The sequence below is a fragment of the Arachis hypogaea genome, chromosome 11 (assembly GCF_003086295.3).
Source record: "Arachis hypogaea cultivar Tifrunner chromosome 11, arahy.Tifrunner.gnm2.J5K5, whole genome shotgun sequence".
NCBI classification, from domain to species: domain Eukaryota; kingdom Viridiplantae; phylum Streptophyta; class Magnoliopsida; order Fabales; family Fabaceae; genus Arachis; species Arachis hypogaea.
The window spans coordinates 49,153,205-49,179,310 of NC_092046.1; the positions used below are offsets into that span (position 1 = coordinate 49,153,205).

Here is a 26,106-nt window from a genome sequence, read left to right on the forward strand (position 1 = left end):
AGAAATTCTCCTGATATAGAGGGTTGGACGCGAGATTAAAGTCAGATACCTGATGTTGCTGGTGTTGATCCCAAAAAACTCAGGGAACTAGATGCTAGAGTTGCTGGGTTAGAATTAGAAGCTAAAAATTGTAATGCCAATAGTGGTACTAGTGGTGTTAGTGTTAAAGCTTTGGTTATTGCTTTTGTATTGGGAATTGTGATCTCTAAATTTTTTTAAGGCATATGACTAGCAGGAACCTTCTGTGATACTAGGTTCAAAGTGTGTCTTATTTTTTTTGAAGTGTATGTTATTTACATTGTAAGTTGTATTACTTTAGAAGTATGTATGTTGTTTCAGATGAGATTATGATTTGTCCCAAGAAAAATGGTCTGTTACTACTTTGATGAATTCTGGCAGCATGTAGTCATACAAATTTTTTAATGAAAAATGTTAGATAAACAAACCCAAAAGATGCCTTATATAAAACATTTACACAAAACATCCAATCATGTCCTTGTTCAGCATGAGAAAGGGACAACTTATAGCCCTTTAATAACAAAAAGAAGGCCAACATGTAGCCTTGAACCAAAGTATTTCCTAAATTTGTTAAGTTTCAAACTGACTTAAACATCTTTCACATCAGTCTAATAGAGTTTCAAAATGACTTAAACATGACCCAAACACTTAGATAAACCAAAGTATTTTCCATATTTGTAAACATTGATACCAAACTAATAACAAAAGGAGTCATTCTTATCATCTATGTCAACAGCAACATATCAAAAATCAAGTCTTCCTCGGAGGTCTAAACCTAGGGGTAGGAATGAACTTGAAAAGCCTTGTTGCAGTCCCAGAACTTGCTGCAGCCATGGTCTCAGTAGAAATAACACTTTGTTGAAGGGGGACATTAGCAGTTGTTGTCCTCGGGTTCACAGTCTGACTGGTTGGAACACATGGTCTAAGACCTGATGCTGCTTGAACTGGTGGTGGACTAGGTTGTCCAAATAAAGGTGGAGCCGAGATAGGAGTAGTCAGGGGCCTAACAACAGGGTGCTTTCTTCTCTGTGCATGACTAAGATTGGGGGTGGAGCAGGGTTGTGGGGGTGGCTAATTCAGGTTCATAGCCTCTCTTGCAACCTATAACAAAAATTTAATGAGTATAAAATAAACAAACAGGTTAAAACAACATTGACCAATCACTATACCTCATCTGCCTGGGGTGCATTTTGTGAAAGGGTAATTTCTTCTCCCTATTCCTGTTGGTCAGAATTACCCTTCTTATGCATTATCTTTGGAAGTTTCTTCTTGTTCTTCTTTGCCTTTGTCCGTCACAGTAGTATAAACATGTTAGTGCAAGGAGAGTCTAATCTGTCATCTAAACAACAATAGAGATAAGGAGCAGGTTAAAAGATATAACCAGTGGATCCATAGGTGGGGCAGGTTGTACAGTATCATTGTTCAGATTGACATTAGGTCCTACATCCTAATCATAATAACAACCAATAATGAGACACATAAACCCCTCACAATTTTTAAATGAGACACATAAATCCCCCACAATTTTAAGACGTGCCTCTTAAACCCTTAACATTTAATATTGTGTTCCAAATCGAACCCCAATTACCTGGCCTCTGTTCTGGTTTGGGTCAAAGAGTACAATGTGCAACCCCTTCCCCTTGGCAGCTCTTCTCTCCTTCTTTGTCAATGGCTGTCAGTTTGGATATTTTAGGTCATTCTTGCATGTCTTGTAGTAATGCCCAAGCTGTCCACAGTTGTTGCACGTCACTTCAAAGGTTTTCTTGGCTTTAGTGGCGTGCATCTCAGGTTTTACAGGATCTACCTTCCTCTTCATCTTGGGGCGATGAGCTGGTCTCTTGATGTTAGGTGGTTCCGTCCTTGGAGCATCACATGGGGTCCAGTACTCCTCTAAGTTTACTGGTTTGATGCAATGCATATATGTTGCTCTGATTGATTACATGGTGAGCCATTTATGCACATGCTCCTCTGGCTTCAAACCAATTTTATACATTGCTGCAATAGCATGACAGCAAGGCATGCCTAACAAGAAGCACAATCCAGACATGCAATCCACAAGGTTATATGAATGATGTACAAATCAATGTCACAACACCCCAATAAAGCAAAGTAAAAAATAACACATAAGTTACAATAACTCAAATAATGATGGATTAATAAACAATTTTACCAGTAAGTTCCCAAACATTACAAGTGCAGGTCCTTTGTTGAAGGTTAACTCCAACCTTACTTGTTCCTCTGTGAACCTCAAAGTGCACCCTATCGTTGTCTCCAGCCCAAATGGCTCTCCACTTGTTAGCTTTAGGCTTCACAAACTTGTCCATTTTCTTCTGCTGTACTGGTGCCAAGTGACCGCTGTGACTCTCTAGCTTCTTCTTGTGTGTTGCCATTTTTCTCATTAAATAGCATCTCAAGTCTTCACACATCGTTAAGATTGGCTTCCCCCGATACTCTACGATCTTTGCGTTCCACACCTCACACATGTTGTTGGTTATATTATCCACCTTCGGACCATGACTGAAATAAGCTTTAGTCCACACTACCGGATCAACTCACTGTAAATACTCCCATGCACCATGATTGATTTTCTTCATTTTCTCCATGCATGCATTGAATTCTTGAAAAGTTGTGCATCTTGCACATTCCCATACCATTTGCTTTGTTTGTTGGTCCTTGAAATGCTTGATAAAGTTTTTCCAAAAATGTAGCACACAATTTCGATGGTGTGCATTAGGCATTACTTCCTTGATAGCTAATTCTAGCCCCTGCAAGTGTTAGACATACAGAAACAGTTTAACAGTTTAGATATCACTTGCATTTTTCATAAAAAAGAGAACAAACGGCCTAATTGAATTACCTTCTGCTGATCACTTATAAAATTCCATCCATGCTGCGTCACCAGCCCCAAGTCATCTTGCAACAGCGTTAGGAACCACTTCCAGGTATCCTTACATTCATTAGGGACAACATCGTATGCTATGATAAAAAAAAAATAGTTGTTTGCGTCCTGGTCCACTGCACTCAGCAATTTTCCACCATAATACCTGGTGCACGAAATTGTGATGTCCAGGCTCGAACAATCCCTGGTAATGGCTCCAAAGCTTGGTGTTTTGATCTTAATTCATAATTGTCACAACTTCGATACAACTAACCAGCAAGTGCACTGGGTCGTCCAAGTAATACCTTACGTGAGTAAGGGTCGAATCCCACGGAGATTGTTGGTATGAAGCAAGCTATGGTCACCTTGTAAATCTCAGTCAGGCAGATATAAAGTGATAAAGGTGTTTTCGAATATGATATAATAAAAGAGGGATAGAGATACTTATGTAAATCATTGGTAGGAATTTCAGATAAGCGAATGGAGATGCTTTTCGTTCCTCTGAACCTCTGCTTTCCTGCTATCTTCATCCAATCAGTCTCACTCCTTTCCATGGCTGGATGTATGCAAGGGCATCACCGTTGTCAGTGGCTACATCCCCTCCTCTCAGTGAATAATATGCTCACGCACCCTATCACGGCACGGCTATTCATCTGTCGGTTCTCGATCATGCTGGAATAGGATTCACCCTCCTTTTGCGCCTGTCACTAACGCCCAACAATCGCGAGTTTGAAGCTCGTCACAGTCATTCAATCATTGAATCCTACTCGGAATACCACAGACAAGGTTTAGACTTTCCGGATTCTCTTGAATGCCGCCATCATTCTAGCTTACGCCACGAAGATTCCGGTTAAGAGATCTAAGAGATATTCATTCTAGCTTATTTCATGTAGAACAGAAGTGTTTGTCAGGCACGCGTTCATAAGGGAGAATGGTGATGAGCGTCACACATAATCATCACCTTCATCACGTTCTTGGGTGCGAATGGGTATCTTAGAAGCGAAATAAGATGAATTGAATAGAAAACAGAAGTACTTTGCATTAATCTTTGAGGAACAGCAGAGCTCCACACCTTAATCTATGGAGTGTAGAAACTCTACCGTATGAAAATACATAAGTGAAGGTCCAGGCATGGCCGAGATGGCCAGCCCCCTTAAAACGTGATCAAAGGATCATAAGGTAATCCAAAGATGGTCAAAAAGACGTCTAATACAATAGTAAAAGGTCCTATTTATAATAAACTAGTCACTAGGGTTTACATGAGTAAGTAATTGATGCATAAATCCACTTCCGGGGCCCACTTGGTGTGTGTTTGGGCTGAGCCTGAGTGTTGCACGTGCAGAGGCCATTTGTGGAGTTGAACGCCAGTATTTGTGCCAGTTTGGGCGTTCAACTCTGGTTTTGGATCCTTTTCTGGCGCTGGACGCCAGATTTGGGTAGAAAGCTGGCGTTGAACGCCAGTTTACATCATCTATTCTTGGCCAAAGTATGGACTATTATATATTGCTGGAAAGCCCTGGATGTCTACTTTCCAACGCAATTAGAAGCGCGCCATTTCGAGTTTTGTAGTTCCAGAAAATCCACTTTGAGTGCAGGGAGGTCAGAATCCAACAACATCAGCAGTCCTTTTTCAACCTCTGAATCTGATTTCTGCTCAAGTCCCTCAATTTCAGCCAGAAAATACCTGAAATCACAGAAAAACACACAAACTCATAGTAAAGTCTAGAAATGTGAATTTAACATAAAAACTTATGAAAACATCCCTAAAAGTAACTAGATCCTACTAAAAACATACTAAAAACAATGCCAAAAAGCGTATAAATTATCCGCTCATCACAACACCAAACTTAAATTGTTGCTTGTCCCCAAGCAACTGAAAATCAAACAGGATAAAAAGAAGAGAATATACTATAAATTCCAAACTATCAATGAAACAGAGCTTTAATCATATGAGCGGGACTTATAGCTTTTTGCCTCTTAAATAGTTTTGGCATCTCACTTTATCCATTGAGGTTCAGAATGATTGGCATCTATAGGAACTCAGAGTTCAGATAGTGTTATTGATTCTCCTAGTTCAGTATGATGATTCTTGAACACAGCTTCCTTATGAGTCTTGGTCGTGGCCCTAAGCACTTTGTTTTCCAGTATTACCACCGGATACATAAATGCCACAGACACATAATTGGGTGAACCTTTTCAGATTGTGACTCAGCTTTGCTAAAGTCCCCAATTAGAGGTGTCCAGGGTTCTTAAGCACACTCTTTTTTTGCTTTGGACCTTGACTTTAACCGCTCAGTCTCAAGTTTTCACTTGACACCTACACGCCACAAGCACATGGTTAGGGACAACTTGGTTTAGCCGCTTAAACCAGGATTTTATTCCTTTAGGCCCTCCTATCCACTGATGCTCAAAGCCTTGGGATCCTTTTTATTTGCCCTTGCCTTTTGGTTTTAAGGGTTATTGGATTTTTCTACTTGCTTTTTCTTTTTCTTTCTATTTTTTTTCTATTTTTTTTTTCGCGCTTTTTTTTTCTGCAAGCTTTGTTCTTTGCTGCTTTTTCTTGCTTCAAGAATCATTTTTATGATTTTTCAGATTATCAAATAACATGTCTCCTAGTCATAATTCTTTCAAGAGCCAACATATTTAACATTCTTAAACAACAACTTCAAAAGACATATGCACTGTTCAAGCATACATTCAGAAAACAAGAAGCATTGTCACCACATCAATATAATTAAACTAAGTTCAAGGATAAATTCGAAACTCATGTACTTCTTGTTCTTTTGAATTAAAACATTTTTTTCTTTTAAGAGAGGTGATGGATTCATAGGACATTCATAACTTTAAGACAAAGTTACTAACTACTAATGATCATGTAATGAAGATACAAACATAGCTAAGCACATAACATAGAAAACGAAAAAACAGAAGAAAGAAGAACAAGGAATGAATCCACCTTAGTGATGGTGGCGTTTCCTTCTTGAGGAACCAATGATGTCCTTAAGCTCTTCTATGTCTCTTCCTTGTTTTTGTTGCTCCTCCCTCATTGCTTTTTGATCTTCTCTTATTTCATGAAGCATGATGGAGTGCTCTTGATGTTCCACCCTTAGTTGTCCCATATTGGAACTCAATTCTCCTAGGGAGGTGTTGATTTGCTCCCAATAGTTTTGTGGAGGAAAGTGCATTTGAGGCATTTCCGGAATCTCATGGTGATGAGCTTCTTGCGCCTCTTGAGCTCCATGACTGGGCTCTCTTGCTTGCTCCATCTTTTTCTTAGTGATGGGCTTTTCCTCTTTAATGAGGATATCTCCCTCTATGTCAATCCCAGCTGAATTGCATAGGTGGCAAATGAGGTGAGGAAAGGCTAACCTTGCCATGGTGGAGGACTTGTCAGCCACCTTGTAGAGTTCTTGAGGTATAATCTCATGAACTTCCACCTCTTCTCCAATCATGATGCTATGGATCATGATGGCCCGGTCTATAGTAACTTCAGACCGGTTGCTAGTGGGAATGATTGAGCATTGAATAAACTCCAACCATCCTCTAGCTATAGGCTTGAGGTCCAATCTTCTTAGTTGAACCGGCTTGCCTTTGGAGTCAATCTTCCATTGAGCTCCTTCTACACATATGTCCATAAGGACTTGGTCCAACCTTTGATCAAAGTTGACTCTCCTTGTGTAGGGGCGTGCGTTCTCTTCCATGTATGGCAAGTTGAACGCCAACCTTACATTTTCCGGACTAAAATCTAAGTATTTCTCCCGAACCATTGTAACATAGTTCTTTGGATCCGGGTTCTTACTTTGATCATGGTTCTTGGTGATCCATGCATTGGCATAGAACTCTTGAACCATTAGGATGCCGACTTGTTGGATGGGATTTGTTGGAACTTCCCAACCTCTTCTTTGAATTTCATGTCGAATCTCCGGATACTCATTTCTTTTGAGTTTAAAAGGGACCTCAGGGATCACCTTCTTCTTGGCCACAACATCATAGAAGTGGTCTTGATGGGCTTTGGAGATGAACCTTTCCATCTCCCATGACTCGGATGTGGAAGCTCTTGTCTTCCCTTTCCCTCTTCTAGAGGATTCTCCGGTCTTAGATGCCATCAATGGTAATGGAAAAACAAAAAAAAACTATGCTTTTACCACACCAAACTTAGAATATTGCTCGCCCTCGAGCAATAAACAAAAGAATAGATGATGAAGAAGAAGAAATGGAGGAGAGGGAGAGGGTGATGTGGTTCGGCCAAGAAGGGTATAGAGGGGTTGTGTTGTGTGAATTTGAAGAAGAATGGAGGGCTTTATATAGGGAAGGGAGGGGGGTTATGGTTCGGCCATATGGGTGGGTTTGGGTGGGAAATTGGTTTTGAATTTTGAAGGTAGGTGGAGTTTATGAGGTAGGTTTATGGGGAAGAGTGGATGGATGTGAGTGGTGAAGAGGTGATGGGGAAGAGAGTTTGAGGTGATTGGTGAAGGGTTTTTGGGAAAGAGTGTTTATGGGGTTGTGTGAAAGAGAGTGGTGAGAAGAAGTGAGTGGAGGTAGGTGGGGATCCTGTGGGGTCCGCAGATCCTGAGTGGATCCTGTGGGGTCCACAGATCCTGAGGTTTTCAAGGATTTACATCCCTGCACCCCTTAGGCATGTAAAAATGCCTTTGTATCCAACTCTGGGCGTTCAGCGCCAGGTTGGTGGCCATTTTGGGCGTTCAACGCCCATTTGTGTGCCATTTCTGGCGTTGAACGCCAGAACCATGCCTGTTCTGGCGTTCTGCGCCCAGAAGCTGCCCATTTTGGGCGTTCAGCACCAGAACCATGCTCTGTTCTGGCGCTGAACGCCAGACAGATGCTCCTCCAGGGTGTGATTTTTCTTCTGCTATTTTTTATTCCGTTTTCAATTTTTCTATTTATTTTGTGACTCCACATGATCATGAACCTAAGAAAACACGAAAAACAATAAAAATAAGAATTAGATAAACATTGGGTTGCCTCCCAACAAGCGCTTCTTTAATGTCAATAGCTTGACAGTGGGCTCTCATGGAGCCTCACAGATGTGCAGAGCTTTGTTGAAACTCTCCAACACCAAACTTAGAGTTTGGATATGGGAGTTCAACACCAAACTTAGAGTTTGGTTGTGGCCTCCCAACACCAAACTTAGAGTTTGACTGTGGGGGCTCTGGTTGACTCTGCTTGGAGAGAAGCTTTTTCTGCTTCCTCTCCATAGTTGTAGAGGGAGATCCTTGAGTTTTGAATACAAGGGAGTTCTCATTCCATTGAAGGACTATTTCACCTCTGTCAACATCAATCACAGCTCTTGCTGTGGCCAGGAAAGGTCTTCCTAGGATGATGGATTCATCCTCTTCCTTTCCAGTATCCAGGACTATGAAATCAGCAGGGATGTAAAGGCCTTCAACCTTTACTAATACATCTTCTACTTGTCCATAAGCCTGTTTTCTTGAGCTGTCTGCCATCTCTAATGAGATTTTAGCAACTTGCACCCCATAGATTCCCAGTTTCTCTATTACAGAGAAGGGCATGAGGTTTATTCCTGAACCAAGGTCACACAGAGCCTTAAAGATCATGGTGCCTATGGTACAGGGTATTATGAACTTTCCAGGATCCTGTCTCTTCTGAGGCAATGTCAGTTGATCCAGATCACTTAGTTCATTGATGAACAAGGGAGGTTCAACTTCCCAAGTATCAATGCCAAATAATTTGGCATTCAGCTTCATGATTGCACCAAGAAACTTGGCAGTTTGCTCTTCTGTAACATCCTCATTCTCTTCTGAAGAGGAATACTCATCAGAGCTCATGAAGGGTATAAGGAGGTTCAATGGAATCTCTATGGTCTCTAGATGAGCCTCAGAGTCCTTTGGTTCCTCAGAGGGAAGCTCCTTATTGATCACTGGACGTCCCAGGAGGTCTTCCTCCTTGGGATTCACGTCCTCTCCTCTCCTCACAGGTTCGGCCATGGCACTTATGTCAATGGCCTTGCACTCTCCTTTTGGATTCTCTTCTGTATTGCTTGGGAGAGTACTAGGAGGGATTTCAGTGATCCTTTTACTCAGCTGGCTCACTTGTGCTTCCAGATTTCTAATGGAAGACCTTGTTTTATTCATGAAACTTACAGTGGCCTTAGATAGATCAGAGACTAGATTTGCTAAATTAGAAGCATTTTGTTCAGAGTTCTCTGTCTGTTGCTGAGTTGATGATGGAAAAGGCTTGCTATTGCTAAACCTGTTTCTTCCACCATTATTAAAGCCTTGTTGGGGCTTTTGATCCTTCCATGAGAAATTTGGATGATTTCTCCATGTTGAGTTATAGGTGTTTCCATAAGGTTCACCTAAGTAATTCACCTCTGCTATTGCAGGGTTCTCAGGATCATAGGCTTCTTCTTCAGAAGATGCCTCTTGAGTACTGTTGGATGCAACTTGCATTCCATGCAGACTCTGAGAAATCATATTGACTTGCTGAGTCAATATTTTGTTCTGAGCCAATATGGCATTCAGAGTATCAACTTCAAGAACTCCCTTCTTCATAGGCGTCCCATTGCTCACAGGATTCCTTTCAGAAGTGTACATGAACTGGTTATTAGCAACCATGTCAATGAGTTCTTGAGCTTCTGCAGGCGTTTTCTTTAGGTGAATGGATCCACCTGCAGAAGTGTCCAGTGACATCTTTGATAGCTCAGATAAACCATCATAGAATATATCCAGGATGGTCCATTCTGAAAGCATGTCAGAAGGACACTTTTTGGTCAACTGTTTGTATCTTTCCCAAGCTTCATTGAGGGATTCACCTTCTTTCTGTCTGAAGGTTTGAACATCAGCTCTAAGCTTGCTCAGCTTTTGAGGAGGAAAGTACTTGGCTAAGAAAGCCGTGACCAGCTTATCCCAAGAGTTCAGGCTGTCTTTGGGTTGAGAATCCAACCATAATCTAGCTCTGTCTCTTACAGCAAAAGGGAAAAGCATGAGCCTGTAGACTTCAGGATCTACTCCATTAGTCTTAACAGTATCACATATCTGCAAGAATTCAGTCAAGAACTGAAAAGGATCTTCAGATGGAAGTCCATGAAACTTGCAGTTCTGCTGCATCAGAGAAACTAATTGAGGTTTCAGCTCAAAGTTGTTTGCTCCAATGGCAGGAATGGAGATGCTTCTTCCATGTAAATTGGAATTAGGTGCAGTAAAGTCACCATGCATCTTCCTTACATTATTATTATTTTCGGCTGCCATCTTCTCTTCCTGTTCGAAAATTTCTGAAAGGTTATCTCTGGATTGTTGTATTTTAGCTTCTCTTAATTTTCTCTTCAGAGTCCTTTCAGGTTCTGGATCTGCTTCCACAAGAATGTTCTTATCCTTGCTCCTGCTCATATGACAAAGAAGAAGGCACAGAAAAATAATAATAATAATAGAGATCCTTTATACCACAGTATAGGGATCCCTTTGTGAGTGGAAGAAAAGAGGGGGAGACAAAGAATGTGATGTAAAGGAAGAAGCACAACTGTACGGATGGAAGAGATGTGAGATGAGATGTTAGGATATGAATGAATAAATAGAATAGGATGGGGGAGGTATAATTTTCGAAAATTATTTTGAAAAAGAGTTAGTGATTTTTGAAAAATGGTTTTTTGAAAAATGTTAGAAATTTTCGAAAAATTTTTAAAATTTAAAAATAAAAATAATTAGTTAATAAAAAAGAAATTTTTGAAAAAGAGGGGAGATATTTTCGAAAATTAGAGAGAGAGAGAGAGTTAGTTAGGTAGTTTTGAAAAAGTTAAGACACAAACAAAAAGTTAGTTAGTTAGTTGAAACAATTTTTGAAAAGATAAGAAGTTAGGAAGTTAGAAAAGATATTTTGAAAAGATATTTTTGAAAAAGATAAGATAAGAAGATATTTTTGAAAAGATATGATTGAAATTAGTTTTGAAAAAGATTTGATTTTTAAAATCACAATTAATGACTTGATTCATAAGAAATCACAAGATATGATTCTAGAACTTAAAGTTTGAATCTTTCTTAACAAGCAAGTAACAAACTTCAAATTTTTGAATCAAAACATTAATTGATTATGTTATTTTCGAAAATTTGGTATAAAAATAAGAAAAATATTTTTGAAATTTTCGAAAATAACTAAGAATTTTGAAAAAGATTTGATTTTTGAAAAAGATTTTGAAAAAGATAAGATTTTCAAATTGAAAATTTGATTTGACTCATAAGAAACAACTTGATTTTAAAAATTTTTTGAAAAAGTCAACTCAAATTTTCGAATTTGATGAGAGAAAAAGGGAAAGATGTTTTTTTGATTTTTGAAATTTTTATGAAAAACATGAAAATTATGCAATGCATGAAATTTTTAGATCAAAACAATGAATGCATGCAAGAATGCTATGAATGTCAAGATGAACATCAAGAACACTATGAATGTCAAGATGAACATCATAGACACAATTTTGAAAAATTTTTAATGCAAAGAAATCATGCAAGACACCAAACTTAGAATTCTTTAATGCTTAGACACTAAGAATTCAAGAATGCATATGAAAAACAAGAAAATACACAAAACAAAAAATCATCAAGATCAAACAAGAAGACTTACCAAGAACAACTTGAAGATCATGAAGAACACCATGAATGCATGAGAATTTTCGAAAAATGCAAGATGCACATGCAATTGACACCAAACTTATAACATGACTCAAGACTCAAACAAGAAACAGAAAAATATTTTTGATTTTTATGATTTTCTAATTTTTTTGGGTTTTTATTTCATATTTTTCGAAAATTAATTGAAAAAGGAAAATAAGGATTCCAAAAATTTTTAATATGAATTCCAGGAACCTTGCATTCTTAGTCTAAAGCTTCAGTCCAGGAATTAGACATGGCTCACTAGCCAGCCAAGCCTTCAATGAAAGCTCCGGTCCAAAACACTAGACATGGCCAATGGCCAGCCAAGCTTCATCATGTAATTCAGATATGACATGCCTGACATACTCATTCCCAAAGGAATAGACATGGCTTTACAGCCAGCCAGGCTTCAACATGCTTCATGAAACACTAGAATTCATTCTTAAAAATTTTGAATAAAAATTTTTTTGAAAATATTTTTTTTTTTCGAAAACAGATGAGAAAATTTTTGAAAGATTTTTGAAAAATTTTTGAAAAGAAAACAAAAAAAAAATTACCTAATCTGAGCAACAGGATGAACCGTTAGTTGTCCAAACTCGAACAATCTCCGGCAACGGCGCCAAAAACTTGGTGCACGAAATTGTGATATCCAGGCTCGAACAATCCCTGGTAATGGCTCCAAAGCTTGGTGCTTTGATCTTAATTCATAATTGTCACAACTTCGATACAACTAACCAGCAAGTGCACTGGGTCGTCCAAGTAATACCTTACGTGAGTAAGGGTCGAATCCCACGGAGATTGTTGGTATGAAGCAAGCTATGGTCACCTTGTAAATCTCAGTCAGGAAGATATAAAGTGATAAAGGTGTTTTCGAATATGATATAATAAAAGAGGGATAGAGATACTTATGTAAATCATTGGTAGGAATTTCAGATAAGCGAATGGAGATGCTTTTCGTTCCTCTGAACCTCTGCTTTCCTGCTATCTTCATCCAATCAGTCTCACTCCTTTCCATGGCTGGCTGTATGCAAGGGCATCACCGTTGTCAGTGGCTACATCCCCTCCTCTCAGTGAATAATATGCTCACGCACCCTGTCACGGCACGGCTATTCATCTGTCGGTTCTCGATCATGCTGGAATAGGATTCACCCTCCTTTTGCGTCTGTCACTAACGCCCAACAATCGCGAGTTTGAAGCTCGTCACAGTCATTCAATCATTGAATCCTACTCGGAATACCACAGACAAGGTTTAGACTTTCCGGATTCTCTTGAATGCTGCCATCATTCTAGCTTACGCCACGAAGATTCCGGTTAAGAGATCTAAGAGATATTCATTCTAGCTTATTTCATGTAGAACAGAAGTGTTTGTCAGACACGCGTTCATAAGGGAGAATGGTGATGAACGTCACACATAAGCATCACCTTCATCACGTTCTTGGGTGCGAATGGGTATCTTAGAAGCGAAATAAGATGAATTGAATAGAAAACAGAAGTACTTTGCATTAATCTTTGAGGAACAGCAGAGCTCCACACCTTAATCTATGGAGTGTAGAAACTCTACCGTATGAAAATACATAAGTGAAGGTCCAGGCATGGCCGAGATGGCCAGCCCCCTTAAAACGTGATCAAAGGATCATAAGGTAATCCAAAGATGGTCAAAAAGACGTCTAATACAATAGTAAAAGGTCCTATTTATAATAAACTAGTCACTAGGGTTTACATGAGTAAGTAATTGATGCATAAATCCACTTCCGGGGCCCACTTGGTGTGTGTTTGGGCTGAGCCTGAGTGTTGCACGTGCAGAGGCCATTTGTGGAGTTGAACGCCAGTATTTGTGCCAGTGTGGGCGTTCAACTCTGGTTTTGGATCCTTTTCTGGCGCTGGACGCCAGATTTGGGTAGAAAGCTGGCGTTGAACGCCAGATTACGTCATCTATTCTTGGCCAAAGTATGAACTATTATATATTGCTGGAAAGCCCCGGATGTCTACTTTCCAACGCAATTGGAAACGCGCCATTTTGAGTTCTGTAGCTCCAGAAAATCCACTTTGAGTGCAGGGAGGTCAGAATCCAACAGCATCAGCAGTCCTTTTTCAACCTCTGAATCTGATTTCTGCTCAAGTCCCTCAATTTCAGCCAGAAAATACCTGAAATCACAGAAAAACACACAAACTCATAGTAAAGTCCAGAAATGTGAATTTAACATAAAAACTTATGAAAACATCCCTAAAAGTAACTAGATCCTACTAAAAACATACTAAAAACAATGCCAAAAAGCGTATAAATTATCCGCTCATCAATACCCTTTCAAGAAATAGCCATCTAGACCAATTAACAGCCTACAACCCTGAATGAAACCCTTCTTGGAAGCATCTAAACTAATGTAGAACCTATCAAACAATGGAAGGGCTTCAGGTTGTGGTATTGTCTCCATCAATGTTGTGGACCCGGGATTACTCCGATGAATCTCACTCAAATAGTCTCTAACTTTTTCATATTGTGCCCGTGCATTACCAATGACCACCTCTCTAGCTACTTTCAAGGCCCTCGCAATCATCCTATAGTTAAGTTGCATATTATACTCCTCAATCATGTAATCCATTGCCTGCCTTGGTTTCATATCAGGATGGATAAATAGTCTCTTAATGAACTTCGAGGCCACCAAGCCCCTATCTGTCATGTTGCTGCCATAGTCTCTGGCACAGGTGTGCTCATCTATTAGAGTTTTCACTTGAAAACACCTACTAGCACTATTCCATGATGTGAAAATCAGCCATGGACAATCCTCAGCAGCACATGCTGCCGTCAGCCTATGCTTCTCATTTTTTATATATAACACATTCTTTCCCTCAAATACAAAGTAGTCTTTCAAAGCCTTCTTGAACAAGTCCATTGTAGGGAATATCTGACCAACATTAAACACTACCTCTCCATACTCAATATCCTCACTAAAGGAATCATATGATGTCCTTCTCTCATCCTCAGAAGAAACTGGGCTCTTGAAGGCCTCACTCTCATACTCATATGGTTTCTCATAATCACTATCCATCTCCACCTCAGTTGGGACTGAGCTTCGGTTACTAGGCCCATCACCCATACTAGGACCCTCACCTGATCCACCTACAGGCCCATCTCTTTGCTCTGTTTGTCCAGCCCCAACACTTGGTCTAGGCCCATTACTTTGGCCCTCCATCCCCTTCTTGCCCAGTCCATCTCTTAAGATATGCCTCCTTCTAGAACCAGAATATTTTTTAGATGTTCTCTTCTTAGCAGTTATTGGTGATTGTCTTGGGGTATTACTACTTAAACCATCATTCTTACCCTCATTCTTCTTAGGTGACACTGTTTTTTTAGGCACACTATTCTTCTTCTTAGTTCTTTTATCCTCATCTGTACTTTTATCTTCAGTTTCATACTCAGCAGTCTCATTACTCATTTTCTTTGCTGAAACTCCCTTTTTTGGAAACTTTTTCTTGCTCTTATTTTCTTCTTCACTACCGTTGTCATCTGTCTCAAATCCAGGGGGAGGCTTGTAAGGCTCATCCTCTGTTGTCTCATATCCATCATCAGTTGATGACGATGATGATGATAAATCCAGCACAACAATCTCCTCAGCCACATCTTCAACTACATCAGGCATGTCCGCATCGTGTTCAAAGTAGATGTATAGCTCATCAGTTTTCTTGTACCTCAACTTACCCTCCCTCATCTAATTAATTTCTACATCTTCTTTAATTACATGGAGTCCATCTTCCATATTTAGTTCTCCCATTTCAAGCCAGAACATCTGCTTATACTCCCGGTAATTCAATTCTTTAAATAATTCAACCAAGTCAAAAAAATTTACGTAATCCAAGTCTAAGGGGAAAAACCTCTTCACTTTACCATCCTAGTAGCAGAGAACACCCTCAGAGTTTCCGACAAATCTCTCCCCATGGTTAAACACAAGAATGACCATATATTTAGACATCTGCAATCAGTTTATTCAAGCTTTAATAAAATCTCCCAAACAATAAACATGTTTAAACATGAATGACCACCATTGTATTATTTAATTTTCTCGAAAATGTACAAAGTTCAGGGTTATTTGAATTTTTCCATGACCAGGACCACAAAGGGTTGCAAACAACAATGGTTCCGTGTCAGATGCAGAATCAAATTAAGGGAACACACAACGCAAAAGGGACAAATGCTTCATATAAAATCACTAACCTGAACTGTCTGCAGCATCCTAACATAATTCTGTCCAGCTCCGTCAACAGCACCACCAAATCGTCGTCAACTATGACGTCGTCAACACCGTAAGCAGCAACGTCAGCGCTTTCCTCCACCACACAGCATCCACAGTGGTCTCGAGAAGTGAGGAAGCATTTGACCAAGGGTTTTCTTATAAATGTGAAGGTTAGAGGAAGGTGTTTTATGGAAACACACCGTTTCAGAAGCAACTGAAACGACGTCGTTTTTAGGGTGAAGGGGGTGGACAAATTAGCCCCTTTCTATTTCAACTTATCCATCTCAGCACTGAATGAACACGTCATCTAGCTCATATGACGGGTCACGCACCAAACAAGCCAGCTCAGCATTTTCCGTAAGGTCACGCTGGAGAAAAACGCATGGGGACCGCTTTGTACGACGAAAATCGAGGATAGAGACCGAAGCGGATTGATTTTATTTTGAGGGGTCGCATTATCATTCTTGAAAATGGACAGGAGTTGGGTTGGTAGTTCACTCTCTAATTTATACTTTGATTCTTATGGTAATTTATGTTTTACTTTATCTTGTATCTATTGCCTCACTGTGACACTGATTTCTAATTCATACTTAATTTGTTGTGGATTGCATGGGTGGATTGTATTTATTTTCAAGAATGCCTTGCTGTCATACAATTACAGCAATGTGTAAAATTGGACTCAGGCCAAAGGAATATGTGCATAAATGGCTCACCATGCAAGCAATTAAAGCAACATATATGGATTGCATCAAACCTGTTAATTCAGAGGAGTACTGGATCCCTTGTGATGCTCCAAGGACAAAATTGTCCAATATTAAGTGACCAGCTCATCGCCCCAAAATGAAGAGGAGGTAAATCCTGTAGAACCTGAGATGCACACTACTAAAGCTAGGAAAACCTTTGAGGTGACGTGCAATAAGTGTGGACAGTTTGGAAATTACTACAAGACTTGTAAGAATGACCCAAAAGATCCAAATTAGCAACCATTGACAAAGAAGGAGAGAAAACTGCTAATAGAAAGAGGTTGTAGATTGTACCCTTTGACCCAAGCCAGAACAGAGACCAGGTAATTCGGGTTCAAATTGGACCACTTTGTAAATTGTTAGGGGGTTTAAGAGTCACCTATGAAAATTGTGAAGGGTTTACATGTCTCATATTAGAATACCACTTATTTTAGTTTGTTTATATGAATAGGATGAAGGTTCTTATATGAACAATGATAATGTATAACCTGCACCACCTATAAATCCACTAGTAACATCTATGAAATTGTTACATGTCCATATTACTGTTTAAGTTACAAATTATAATCTCCCTAAATGAAGATGTTTGTGTTAATGTGATAGACAAAAGCAAAGAAGAACCAGAAGAAAATTCCAAAGACATTACCAAGGAAGCGTAATTCGGAATCTCAAGAACAGAGAGACAAAATTTCCCTATCTAAAAATGCACCCGAGCAGAAGAAGTATAGTGGTTTGTCACTGTTGTTCAACCTATGTGTCCCAATTAACTCGATTTTTTGTTACAGGTTGCAACAGACTCCTTAACCCTGAATCAATCACCTCCTCAATCCAACTCCACCCCGAATTTCAATCATACCCAGAGAAGAAAACATCCTATTGTTAGTCCCCCGATTGCTCCTATATCGGCTCCACCTTCATTTGGACTATCTACTCCACCACCTGGTCCTCCAGCATCAGGTCTTAGATCCCGTGTTCCAACCAAATAGAATGTAAATCCAAGGACAACAATTACCAATGTCCCCCATCAACAAAGTGCTATTTCTACTGAGACCATAGATGTAGCAAGTTCCTGGACTGCAGCAAGACTTTTCAAGTTCATTCCTACCTCTGGGTTTATACCTCCGAGGCAGACATGATCTCTGATGTGTTGCTGTTGACTTCGATGATATCAAACCGAACTTTTTTGTTGTGGCTTTGATGTCGGTGTTTACAAATTTAGGAAAAAATTTGCTTTAATTAAGTGTATGTATGCATGTTTAGGTCAATTTGAAACTCTACTAGACTGAGTGATTGGAAGATGTTTTGATTCAAGACTACATGTTGGCCTTCTTTTTGTTGTTAAATGGCTATCCCCTTTCTTGAAAAGCAGAGTTCTTTGTTTTCGCATTAATAACTGACATAAAAATTTATCATTTTTTAGGACTTAGCAATTGTGATGATGTGCTTCTTATATATATTGGAGACAACACAACAGATGAAGATGCATTTAAGGTAATAATGAGCGCTTTCATGTCCACATTTCTTTTCCATTTACTCTGGTGGTTTGGTTGAATAGTGATCTCAAATGAATTCATTTTTATTCTAACAGGTTCTGAGGGAGGGAAATAAAGGTTATGGGATCTTGGTGTCTTCAGCGCCAAAAGAAAGCAATGCAGTTTACTCTCTCCGTGATCCATTAGAGGTACTTCTTATATTCTTCGTGATGTTCTGCTGTTGCAGTTGTTTTGCTTGCAAATGCTATCTTGGATCTTGAGTTGTGATTCATTTGTTATGTGTTTGCAGGTGATGGTGTTTCTCAAGTCTCTTGTGGTATAGAAGTCAAGCCCCCTAAAAAGCCTTATATAGTGTATAGAGTTGAATTATACTCTAATATATACTATAAACTATCATTTTAAATATTTAAAAATTTATGTCTTGTTATCTTTTGTATAAATTTTATTTTGATATTTAAAATTTTATTTCCATTAATTGTTTACTATTTTTTAAATAGAAAAAATAATTTAAAAATGTGGCTATTAAAATCGATGGTAAAGTTGTCGCTTTTTAAATTTAAAATAGACAAAAGAAAACAAAATATAGATAATGAATTTGTCGTTATTTTAATAATTAAATCGACAACTCTTTTTTCGATTTTATTGAATCAAATATCGATGGAAATGGTGTCGATTTTGTATAAAAATATTGACGGCAAAACTGTCGATTTTATTAAGCAGGTAAAATTCTCACACTCATATTATGGACGAGAATATTGTCGATTTTAATGAATTATTATCGACGGCAAGCCGTCGATTTTATTATAATTTTGAAAAATCGACAAGCTTAATAGCGACAACCTCCGCCGTCTATTTTGCCCTCGATTTTTTTTAATATTATCGACGGCTTAGCCGTCGATTTGGCCGTCGATTTTAATGATGTTTCTTGTAATGATAAAATATCATAAATTACAAGAATAATAAAATCTATAACTACCAAATGCAAGAAAGTAATAATATCAACTCAATTAAGCATGAACAAAACATAAAATATCAATTGCATTGAAGAAAAATGAGAATCCAACAATGATTTATAAACTAAAAATAGCAAAATAGAGAAAGTAATAAGAAATTCTAACTAAAGTAGCAAAATAAGAAATTATAAGCTCAACACTACAATTAAACAAAACTAAAACCTAGAACTAGAGAAAATCAACTAGAAACCCTAAAATTCTAGAGAGAAGTTGGAGTTTCTCTCTCTAGAATTCACTAAACCATCCTAAAAACTAAAATCTAAAACTACTTGCTTCTTCCCCTTTCATCTTGGCTTCATTATACTATCAGAAATGGCTATTAGGGCCTTTGAAAAGCCCAAAACATGAGGATGCACGTGTTTCTTTAACTCAAATAGCCTACCTCTCTAAGAACTTAGGTTATGTGTGCCTAAGTCTAAACTTAACCAACCCACAATTCCTTATTCTAAACCATATAGTGTATAACCCAGTCAAATCTTAATTAAATAAGTAATTGATTAAATATGGATGAAAATGGTTGAAAAAAATAGTAATTTTAATTTGACAACTTAAATATAATATTTGGACTCAATGAATATTTTTGATTCGGAAAATATATTTTCTGCGTAAAAATGCATACTGAAAATTTGACCAACAATACCAGCTAAAATCTGTCTGGTACTGCAGTTGAGAAAATTGATTGAGTGAAAAAGTTTAAAAAGTTAAAATTCATGTTTGAGAAGGTAAAAATGTTTAAAACGCACATTAAAACACTAAAAAAAGGTTTTGACCCAAAGTTGGGTCAAACGGACCATATATGTGAATCGGGCCCAAGTTGGGCCCAAGCCCAACATATATAAGCTAAGTGAACTACCAACTTAGCCCCTGTCCATTTTCAAGAATGACGATGCGACCCCTCAAAATAAAAACGATCCACTTCGATCCCTGTCCCCTAATTCCGCCACACAACGCGGTCCCTATGCGTTATTTTCCGACGAGGGTTGACAGAAACTGTTGAGCTGTCACGTTTGAAGCGTGACCTATCACATGAGCTGGGTGACGTGTTCATTCAATGCCTAGTTGGACAAATTCAAATGGACATGGGCTAAGTTGTCTAACTCCTTCACTCTAAAAACGACGTAGTTCGCGCAAAAAGTAACGCTTCAGTTGCTTCTCAAACGTGTTTCCATAAAACCTCACCAACGAGCCTTCACATTTACAAGAAAACCCTAGGAGAAAAGGTTCCTCACTTGTCAAGACCACTGTAGATGCTAGGTTGGTGGAGGGAAGCGCCGACGTTGCTGCTTACAAGGGGTGCTGATGGCGGGTTGGTGGTGGTGTTGATGGAGCTAGACGGAATCCTCTAAGGACGCTTCACACAGTTCAAATTAGTGACTTTTTAGAAAGTGTTTTCCTTTGTGCTTTGTGTGGTCCAACATTATGATTCTGATTCTAACAACGCACCATTGTTGTCTACAACCCTCTGTGGTCTTGTTTATAGAGAAGTTTAAATACGAATAAATCTTGTGTATTTTCGTAAAAGTTAAATAAAGCAATCATGGTTAACTTTTGTTTAAACATTTTTATTGTTAGAATATGTTATTAAAGTTTGAATAAATATGATTGCAGATGTCTGAATATATGGTCATTTCTGTGTTTCGCCATGGGAAAAGATTTGTCAAAAACTGTGAGAGAGCTCTTTGCTACTTGGATTAAGTAAATTTTTTTGACTTCGTTGAATTGTTTAAAGAATTGGGCTACCAGGAGTATAAGCAAATGTTCTGGCTTGATATGGAAGCACCTAACATAGAAGCTGGACTTCATGTAATTAAAGGAGATATGAAGATTAATCAGATGAGGGAGGATAAGTTGAGGTACAAGAAAACTAATGAGCTGTACATCTATTTTGAACACGAGGTAGACATACCTGAAGTAGTTGGAGAAAGTGTGGCTGAGGAGACTGTTGTGCTAGATTCTTTATCATCATCATCTAGAGATGGATATGGGACAACAGAGGATGAGTCTTACAAACCTCCTCCTCCAGGATATGGGACAGATTATAGCAATAGTGAGGAAGAGAAAAAGAAGAAAAAAGTTCCAAAAGAGGGAGTTTCAACAAAGAAAAAGACGAGTAATGAGACTGCTGGGTATGAAACTGAAGATAAAAGTACTGATAAGAATCAAAGAACTAAGAAAAAGAGTAATGTGCCCAAAAAAACAAACACCTAAGAAAAATGAGAATAAGGGTGGTTCATCTAGTAGTAGGCCAAGCCAATCACCAAGAATTGCTAAAAAGAGGACATCTAAAAAATATTCTAGTGTTAAAAGAAGGCATATCTTAAGAGATAGATTAGGCAATGAGGGAATGGAGGGTCTTGGACCAAGTATTGGGGCTGGACCAAGGCATATCTAATTTATACTTTGATTCTTATGATAATTTATGTTTTACTTTATCTTGTATCTATTGTCTCACTGTGACACTGATTTCTAATTCATACTTAATTCGTTGTGGATTGCATGGGTGGATTGTATTTATTTTCAAGAATGCCTTGCTGTCATACAGTTACAGCAAAGTGTAAAATTGGACTCAGGCCAAAGGAATATGTGCATAAATGGCTCACCATGTAACAATTAAAGCAACATATATGGATTACATCAAACCTGTTAATTTAGAGGAGTATTGGATCCCTTGTGATGCTCCAAGGACAAAATCATCCAATATTAAGAGACCAGCTCATCGCCCCAAAATGAAATGGAGGTAGATCCTGTAGAACGTGAGATGCACACTATTAAAGCTAGGAAAACCTTTGAAGTGGCGTGCAACAAGCGTTGACAGTTTGAAAATTACTACAAGACTTGTAAGAATGACCAAAAAGATCCAAATTAGCAACCATTGACAAAGAAGGAGAGAAGAGCTGCTAAGGGAAAGAGGTTGCAAATTGTACCCTTTGACCCAAGCCAGAACAGAGACCAGGTAATTCGGGTTCAAACTCCACCACTTTGTAAATTGTTAGGGATTTAAGAGTCACCTATGAAAATTCATATTAAAATACCACTTATTTTAGTTTGTTTATATGAATAGGATGAAGGTTCTAATATGAACAATGATAATGTAACCTGCACCACCTATGACTCCACTGGTAATATCTATGAAATTGTTACACGTCCATATTAGTGTTTAAGTTACAAATTATAATCTCCCTAAATGAACATGTTTGTGTTACTGTTATAGACAAAAGCAAAGAAGAAACAGAAGAAAATTCCAAAGACATTACCAAAGAAGGGTAATTCGGAATCTCAGGAACAGAAACGAAATTCCCCTCTCACATACTGCACCCCGAGCAGAAGAGGTATAGTGGTTTGTCATTGTTATTCAACCTGTGTCCCAATTAACTCGATTTTTTGTTACAGGTTGCAACAGACTCCTTTAACCTGAATCAATCACCTCCTCAATCCAACTCCACCCCCAATTTCAATCATGCCCAAAGAAGAAAACATCCTATTGCTAGTCCCCCGATTGCTCCTATATCGGCTCCACCTTCATTTGGACTATCTACTCCACCACCTGGTTCTCCAACATCAGGTCTTAGACCCCGTGTTCCAACCAAACAGAAGTGCTATTTCTGCTGAGACCATGGATGCAGCAAGTTCCTGGACTGCAGCAAGACTTTTCAAGTTCATTCCTACCCCTGGGTTTATACCTCCGAGGCAGACATGATCTCTGATGTGTAGCTGTTGACTTAGATGATATCAAACTGAACTCTTTTTGTTGTTGCTTTGATGTCGGTGTTTACAAATTTAGGAAAAACTCTGCTTTAATTAAGTTTATGTATGCATGTTTAGGTCAATTTGAAACTCTACTAGACTGAGTTGGAAGATGTTTTGATTCAAGGCTACATGTTGGCATTCTTTTTGTTGTTAAAGGGCTATATGTTATCCCTTTCTCAGGCTGAACAAGGACATGATTGGTTGTTTTCTACACTTGAATGTCGCACAGTACTTTGTGCGCGAACTAGGACCAAACGGGGCTGGTGTTTCACTAATCATGCTCATCATTACGGGTATCCTGCGCATCCATGTCCATTGCCTTGCTTCCTCTGCTTTTCTTGTTGCTTACGATGACTCATCCTGAAAAATGTAAAAGAGAATATATTAAAATATAAACACAAGTGACGCAAGCAAGATGAATAAAGCAAAGCAACATTTAAATCAAGAAAGTGAGGTTGAATACACTAAAATGAGTTGAATTTATGAATTTGTGACATGAAGAAAAGCAATGTGTGAATTCTAAGTTTGACGGCGGTTTAAAATTCACACATTGTAGAATTGAAAGCACTATGCCACATTATTTCAATCAAAGTTCAAATTTACTCAATTGGTGTGCCTAAAGTGATTTTCAACATATTTGCAAGCTACAAATAAGTAAACAAGCAACAAGAAGCTCAATAATCACTTAGGCAATTCAAAAAAATTGATGTAATGGTGAAAGATTGTGCAAAAGAAGAGTTTTATAGCATATGATATGTAGTGATTGAAATTCAAATTTCAAAGAGACCAACATGATATTTACACATAATACATATACTCAAAACTCAACCAATGAGAAATGTTTAGCACTTTACACAATCCTTTATCGCAAATATTCATCTCAACAATGAATCATGCCAAAGAAAATCAAACATTCTAAATCACATAGTAGCTACAACATGCAATTCAAAATCCAAAATAGTCATAGAGACAATCACAAACAACAGTGTATGAACTAAACAAGAACAATGTCCAAGCAAAGTAAGAGGAACAAGTTCAACACCAATGTACTTCCTATAATGAATAGCACAAGATTAATTTAACGAATTGAAAATCGTTCCTAATATAACCCAAAACCAAACAAGACATGCAAGGCTAACACAATTGGATTAAATAGGACCAAGTTCATTAATCTTGTATTATTGGTCAAAGGACCTCAATCATTCAAAAATTCAACAAATTGGTCAATTAGAACAAATCAAATTCATTAACAATGCATAAGAACAATCATAACATGCAAACGGGCATTGATTTCCAAGAATTAGACCAAAATTTCATTGAAAGTTCTTTGAGACAAATTGTAAACACTCGGCATGCAAAGGAATTAAACAAATCAAATATCACAACCAAGTATTCATTCAACCTCCATTCACAAAATCAGCATCAATTGTGCACAAATCAGCAACATACCTCAGTAATTCAGCAGCAATTCAGTCAAGCCAGTCCAAACAAACTAAAATTCAAACTCAAGAAGCATGATAGCATGATGAATTATCTATGAACTAACACTAATCCTACTCTAAAGTAACCTAACAGCAGCAAATTTTCAGCAATAACAACCTTAACACATTGAATTAACAGATATCCAAATAATCAAAACAATTCCACACAATCAAACATGCAGTAATCAAGCATTACACTGTCAATTTCAGCATCAAAATTCATCAAAACCGGCAGTAAAACAGCGCATCTCCACACAATCAAACAAATTCCAACCAATCTCAATAGCAAATTTTCAGCAATTCAGCAACAAAACAGCAAATCATGAATATAGTTAACCATTTCCAAATAATTCCAGCAGCAATATCTGAACAATGCGGCAGAAAGTAAGTACTAAACACCGGGTTGATAAACAATTAATCAATCCAAACAATTTTTTCATATCAGACTCAAGAATAGCATGAAAGCATGATTAATTATCCAGCAAGCAAACCCAATCAAAGCAAACCAAACCGCAGGTTTCAACAATTCTAGCAGCAATCTGTCAATGGAACCAGTTTCAATCCACAACAACCATATATTCCAGTACAAACCCACATATTTAACACAATTCGAGCAACAATTTTCTAATGGAATTAGCAATGAACTAGTTAACTATGACGTCGTCAATCAATCCTCAGCAATCCAAATAACAATATCATCAGCATCCAGTAACTCACAGAAATTTAGAATCAAATCCATGGATTCCAGCGCAAGCAATATAAATTCAACGGCAATTTCAGCAACAATTCAGAAATCCAAACATATACAATTCTAACCAGAAATCCCTAATTCTAACCTAAACTCAACTAACAGCAGCAGTAAATAATCATAACCACATCAAATTATCCCAGAAATTAACATATACTAATCCTAAACTAAGTAAATCAGATAAGAAATCAAAGAGAAGTGAACTAAAACCTGTTTGTAGAATAGGAAAAAGGAAAACATAGAAACAAGGGGAGCAGGGGTTGCAGCGGCAGTGACAGCTGCAGCTGGTGGAGCGCCGGCGGTCTGGACACGACGGGAAGGGAGAAGAAGGCTGCCATGGTGGTCTCTGATTCGGCTCTGCGCTGGAGAAGGGAGCAGGGTCGCACAGAGGGGCTGGAGCTTCTGTTCTGTTCAGTGAGGGAGCTGAGGCAGAACAGGAGTTAACGGCTGGGCTTCGACGGCGGCACTGGCGCGAGCGGTGATTCGCGGAGGTGAGGCGTCGAGAGGGAGAAGACGAGAAGAAGCAGGGGTGGTTCCGCGACGGTGGTGGACGGTGGCGACGGAGATGCTGGAGCGGTGGTCTTGGGCTCGGGTTCGGTGGTTTTGCGAGTGAGATAGAGAGAGGAAAAGAGGGTTGGTGTGGCTGAGGAGGACAGAGAGCACGCGAAGGGGAGAAGAGGGAAGAGGGTCGCGGTGGCTCGTCGACGGCGCGGTGGGTTCTGGTTCGAGGCTGACGGTGATGGTTGGCGGAGCTAGGGTTCGGACAGGGGGAAGAGCTCGCCGGCAGTTGTGGGTGAAGGGATGGTTCAGGGTGAAGCAGGGGCTATTAGTGGCGATTCTGAGAAGGGAGAAGAAGAAAGGGAAGAGGAAGATGGTGGCTTCCGGCGGAAGGAGGGCGGCAGCGGTGGTCTGACGATGATGGCGGGGCTGTGATGGAGAAGAGAAGGGCTGCCGTGAGGAGAGGGAAGGGAGAAGAGAAAGGGGGAAAGGAAGCTGAGAGTAAGGATTGGGGTTTCGTTAACCCACGTGCTCACTCACTGAACAGAGAGTTTGAAATGGTGGGTGCGTAAGTATAATTGGTGTATGTATCACAAGAATTTTTTTTTTTTAGCTAAAAAAAGGATTTTTTTTTTAT

The 26,106-nt window shown here is 38.8% G+C and overlaps 1 protein-coding gene and 1 non-coding gene across 6 annotated transcripts; one reads left to right on the plus strand and one right to left on the minus strand.

The window, feature by feature from the left end:
- Positions 1-618: 618 nt before the first annotated feature.
- Positions 619-26,061, minus strand: LOC112720836 (uncharacterized). 5 transcript variants are annotated; one of them, XR_011867545.1, is made up of 6 exons: positions 25,182-26,027; positions 22,250-23,102; positions 21,636-21,739; positions 1,607-4,580; positions 1,188-1,357; positions 619-1,119 (listed from the first exon to the last, which is right to left on the minus strand). XR_011867545.1 is itself a non-coding variant. In XM_072206817.1 (5 exons), the coding sequence occupies exon 5, from the start codon at positions 10,261-10,263 to the stop codon at positions 7,936-7,938; it is 2,328 nt and encodes a 775-aa protein (XP_072062918.1). In that variant the 5' UTR covers positions 10,264-13,662; positions 21,636-21,739; positions 21,920-22,003; positions 22,250-23,102; positions 25,182-26,021; the 3' UTR covers positions 7,934-7,935. The 5 variants fall into 5 exon arrangements, 4 of the variants coding, with proteins under 4 accessions (XP_072062918.1, XP_072062919.1, XP_072062916.1 ...); XM_072206817.1 differs by lacking the exons at positions 619-1,119; positions 1,188-1,357; positions 1,607-4,580 and adding exons at positions 7,934-13,662; positions 21,920-22,003 and having other exon boundaries at positions 25,182-26,021; XM_072206818.1 differs by lacking the exons at positions 619-1,119; positions 1,188-1,357; positions 1,607-4,580 and adding exons at positions 7,934-13,662; positions 21,920-22,003 and having other exon boundaries at positions 15,728-21,739; positions 25,182-26,021.
- On the plus strand, positions 9,622-9,729 carry LOC112725238 (small nucleolar RNA R71). The gene has a single exon (XR_003164359.1). It is a non-coding gene; the product is annotated as a small nucleolar RNA R71 (small nucleolar RNA).
- Positions 26,062-26,106: the final 45 nt, after the last annotated feature.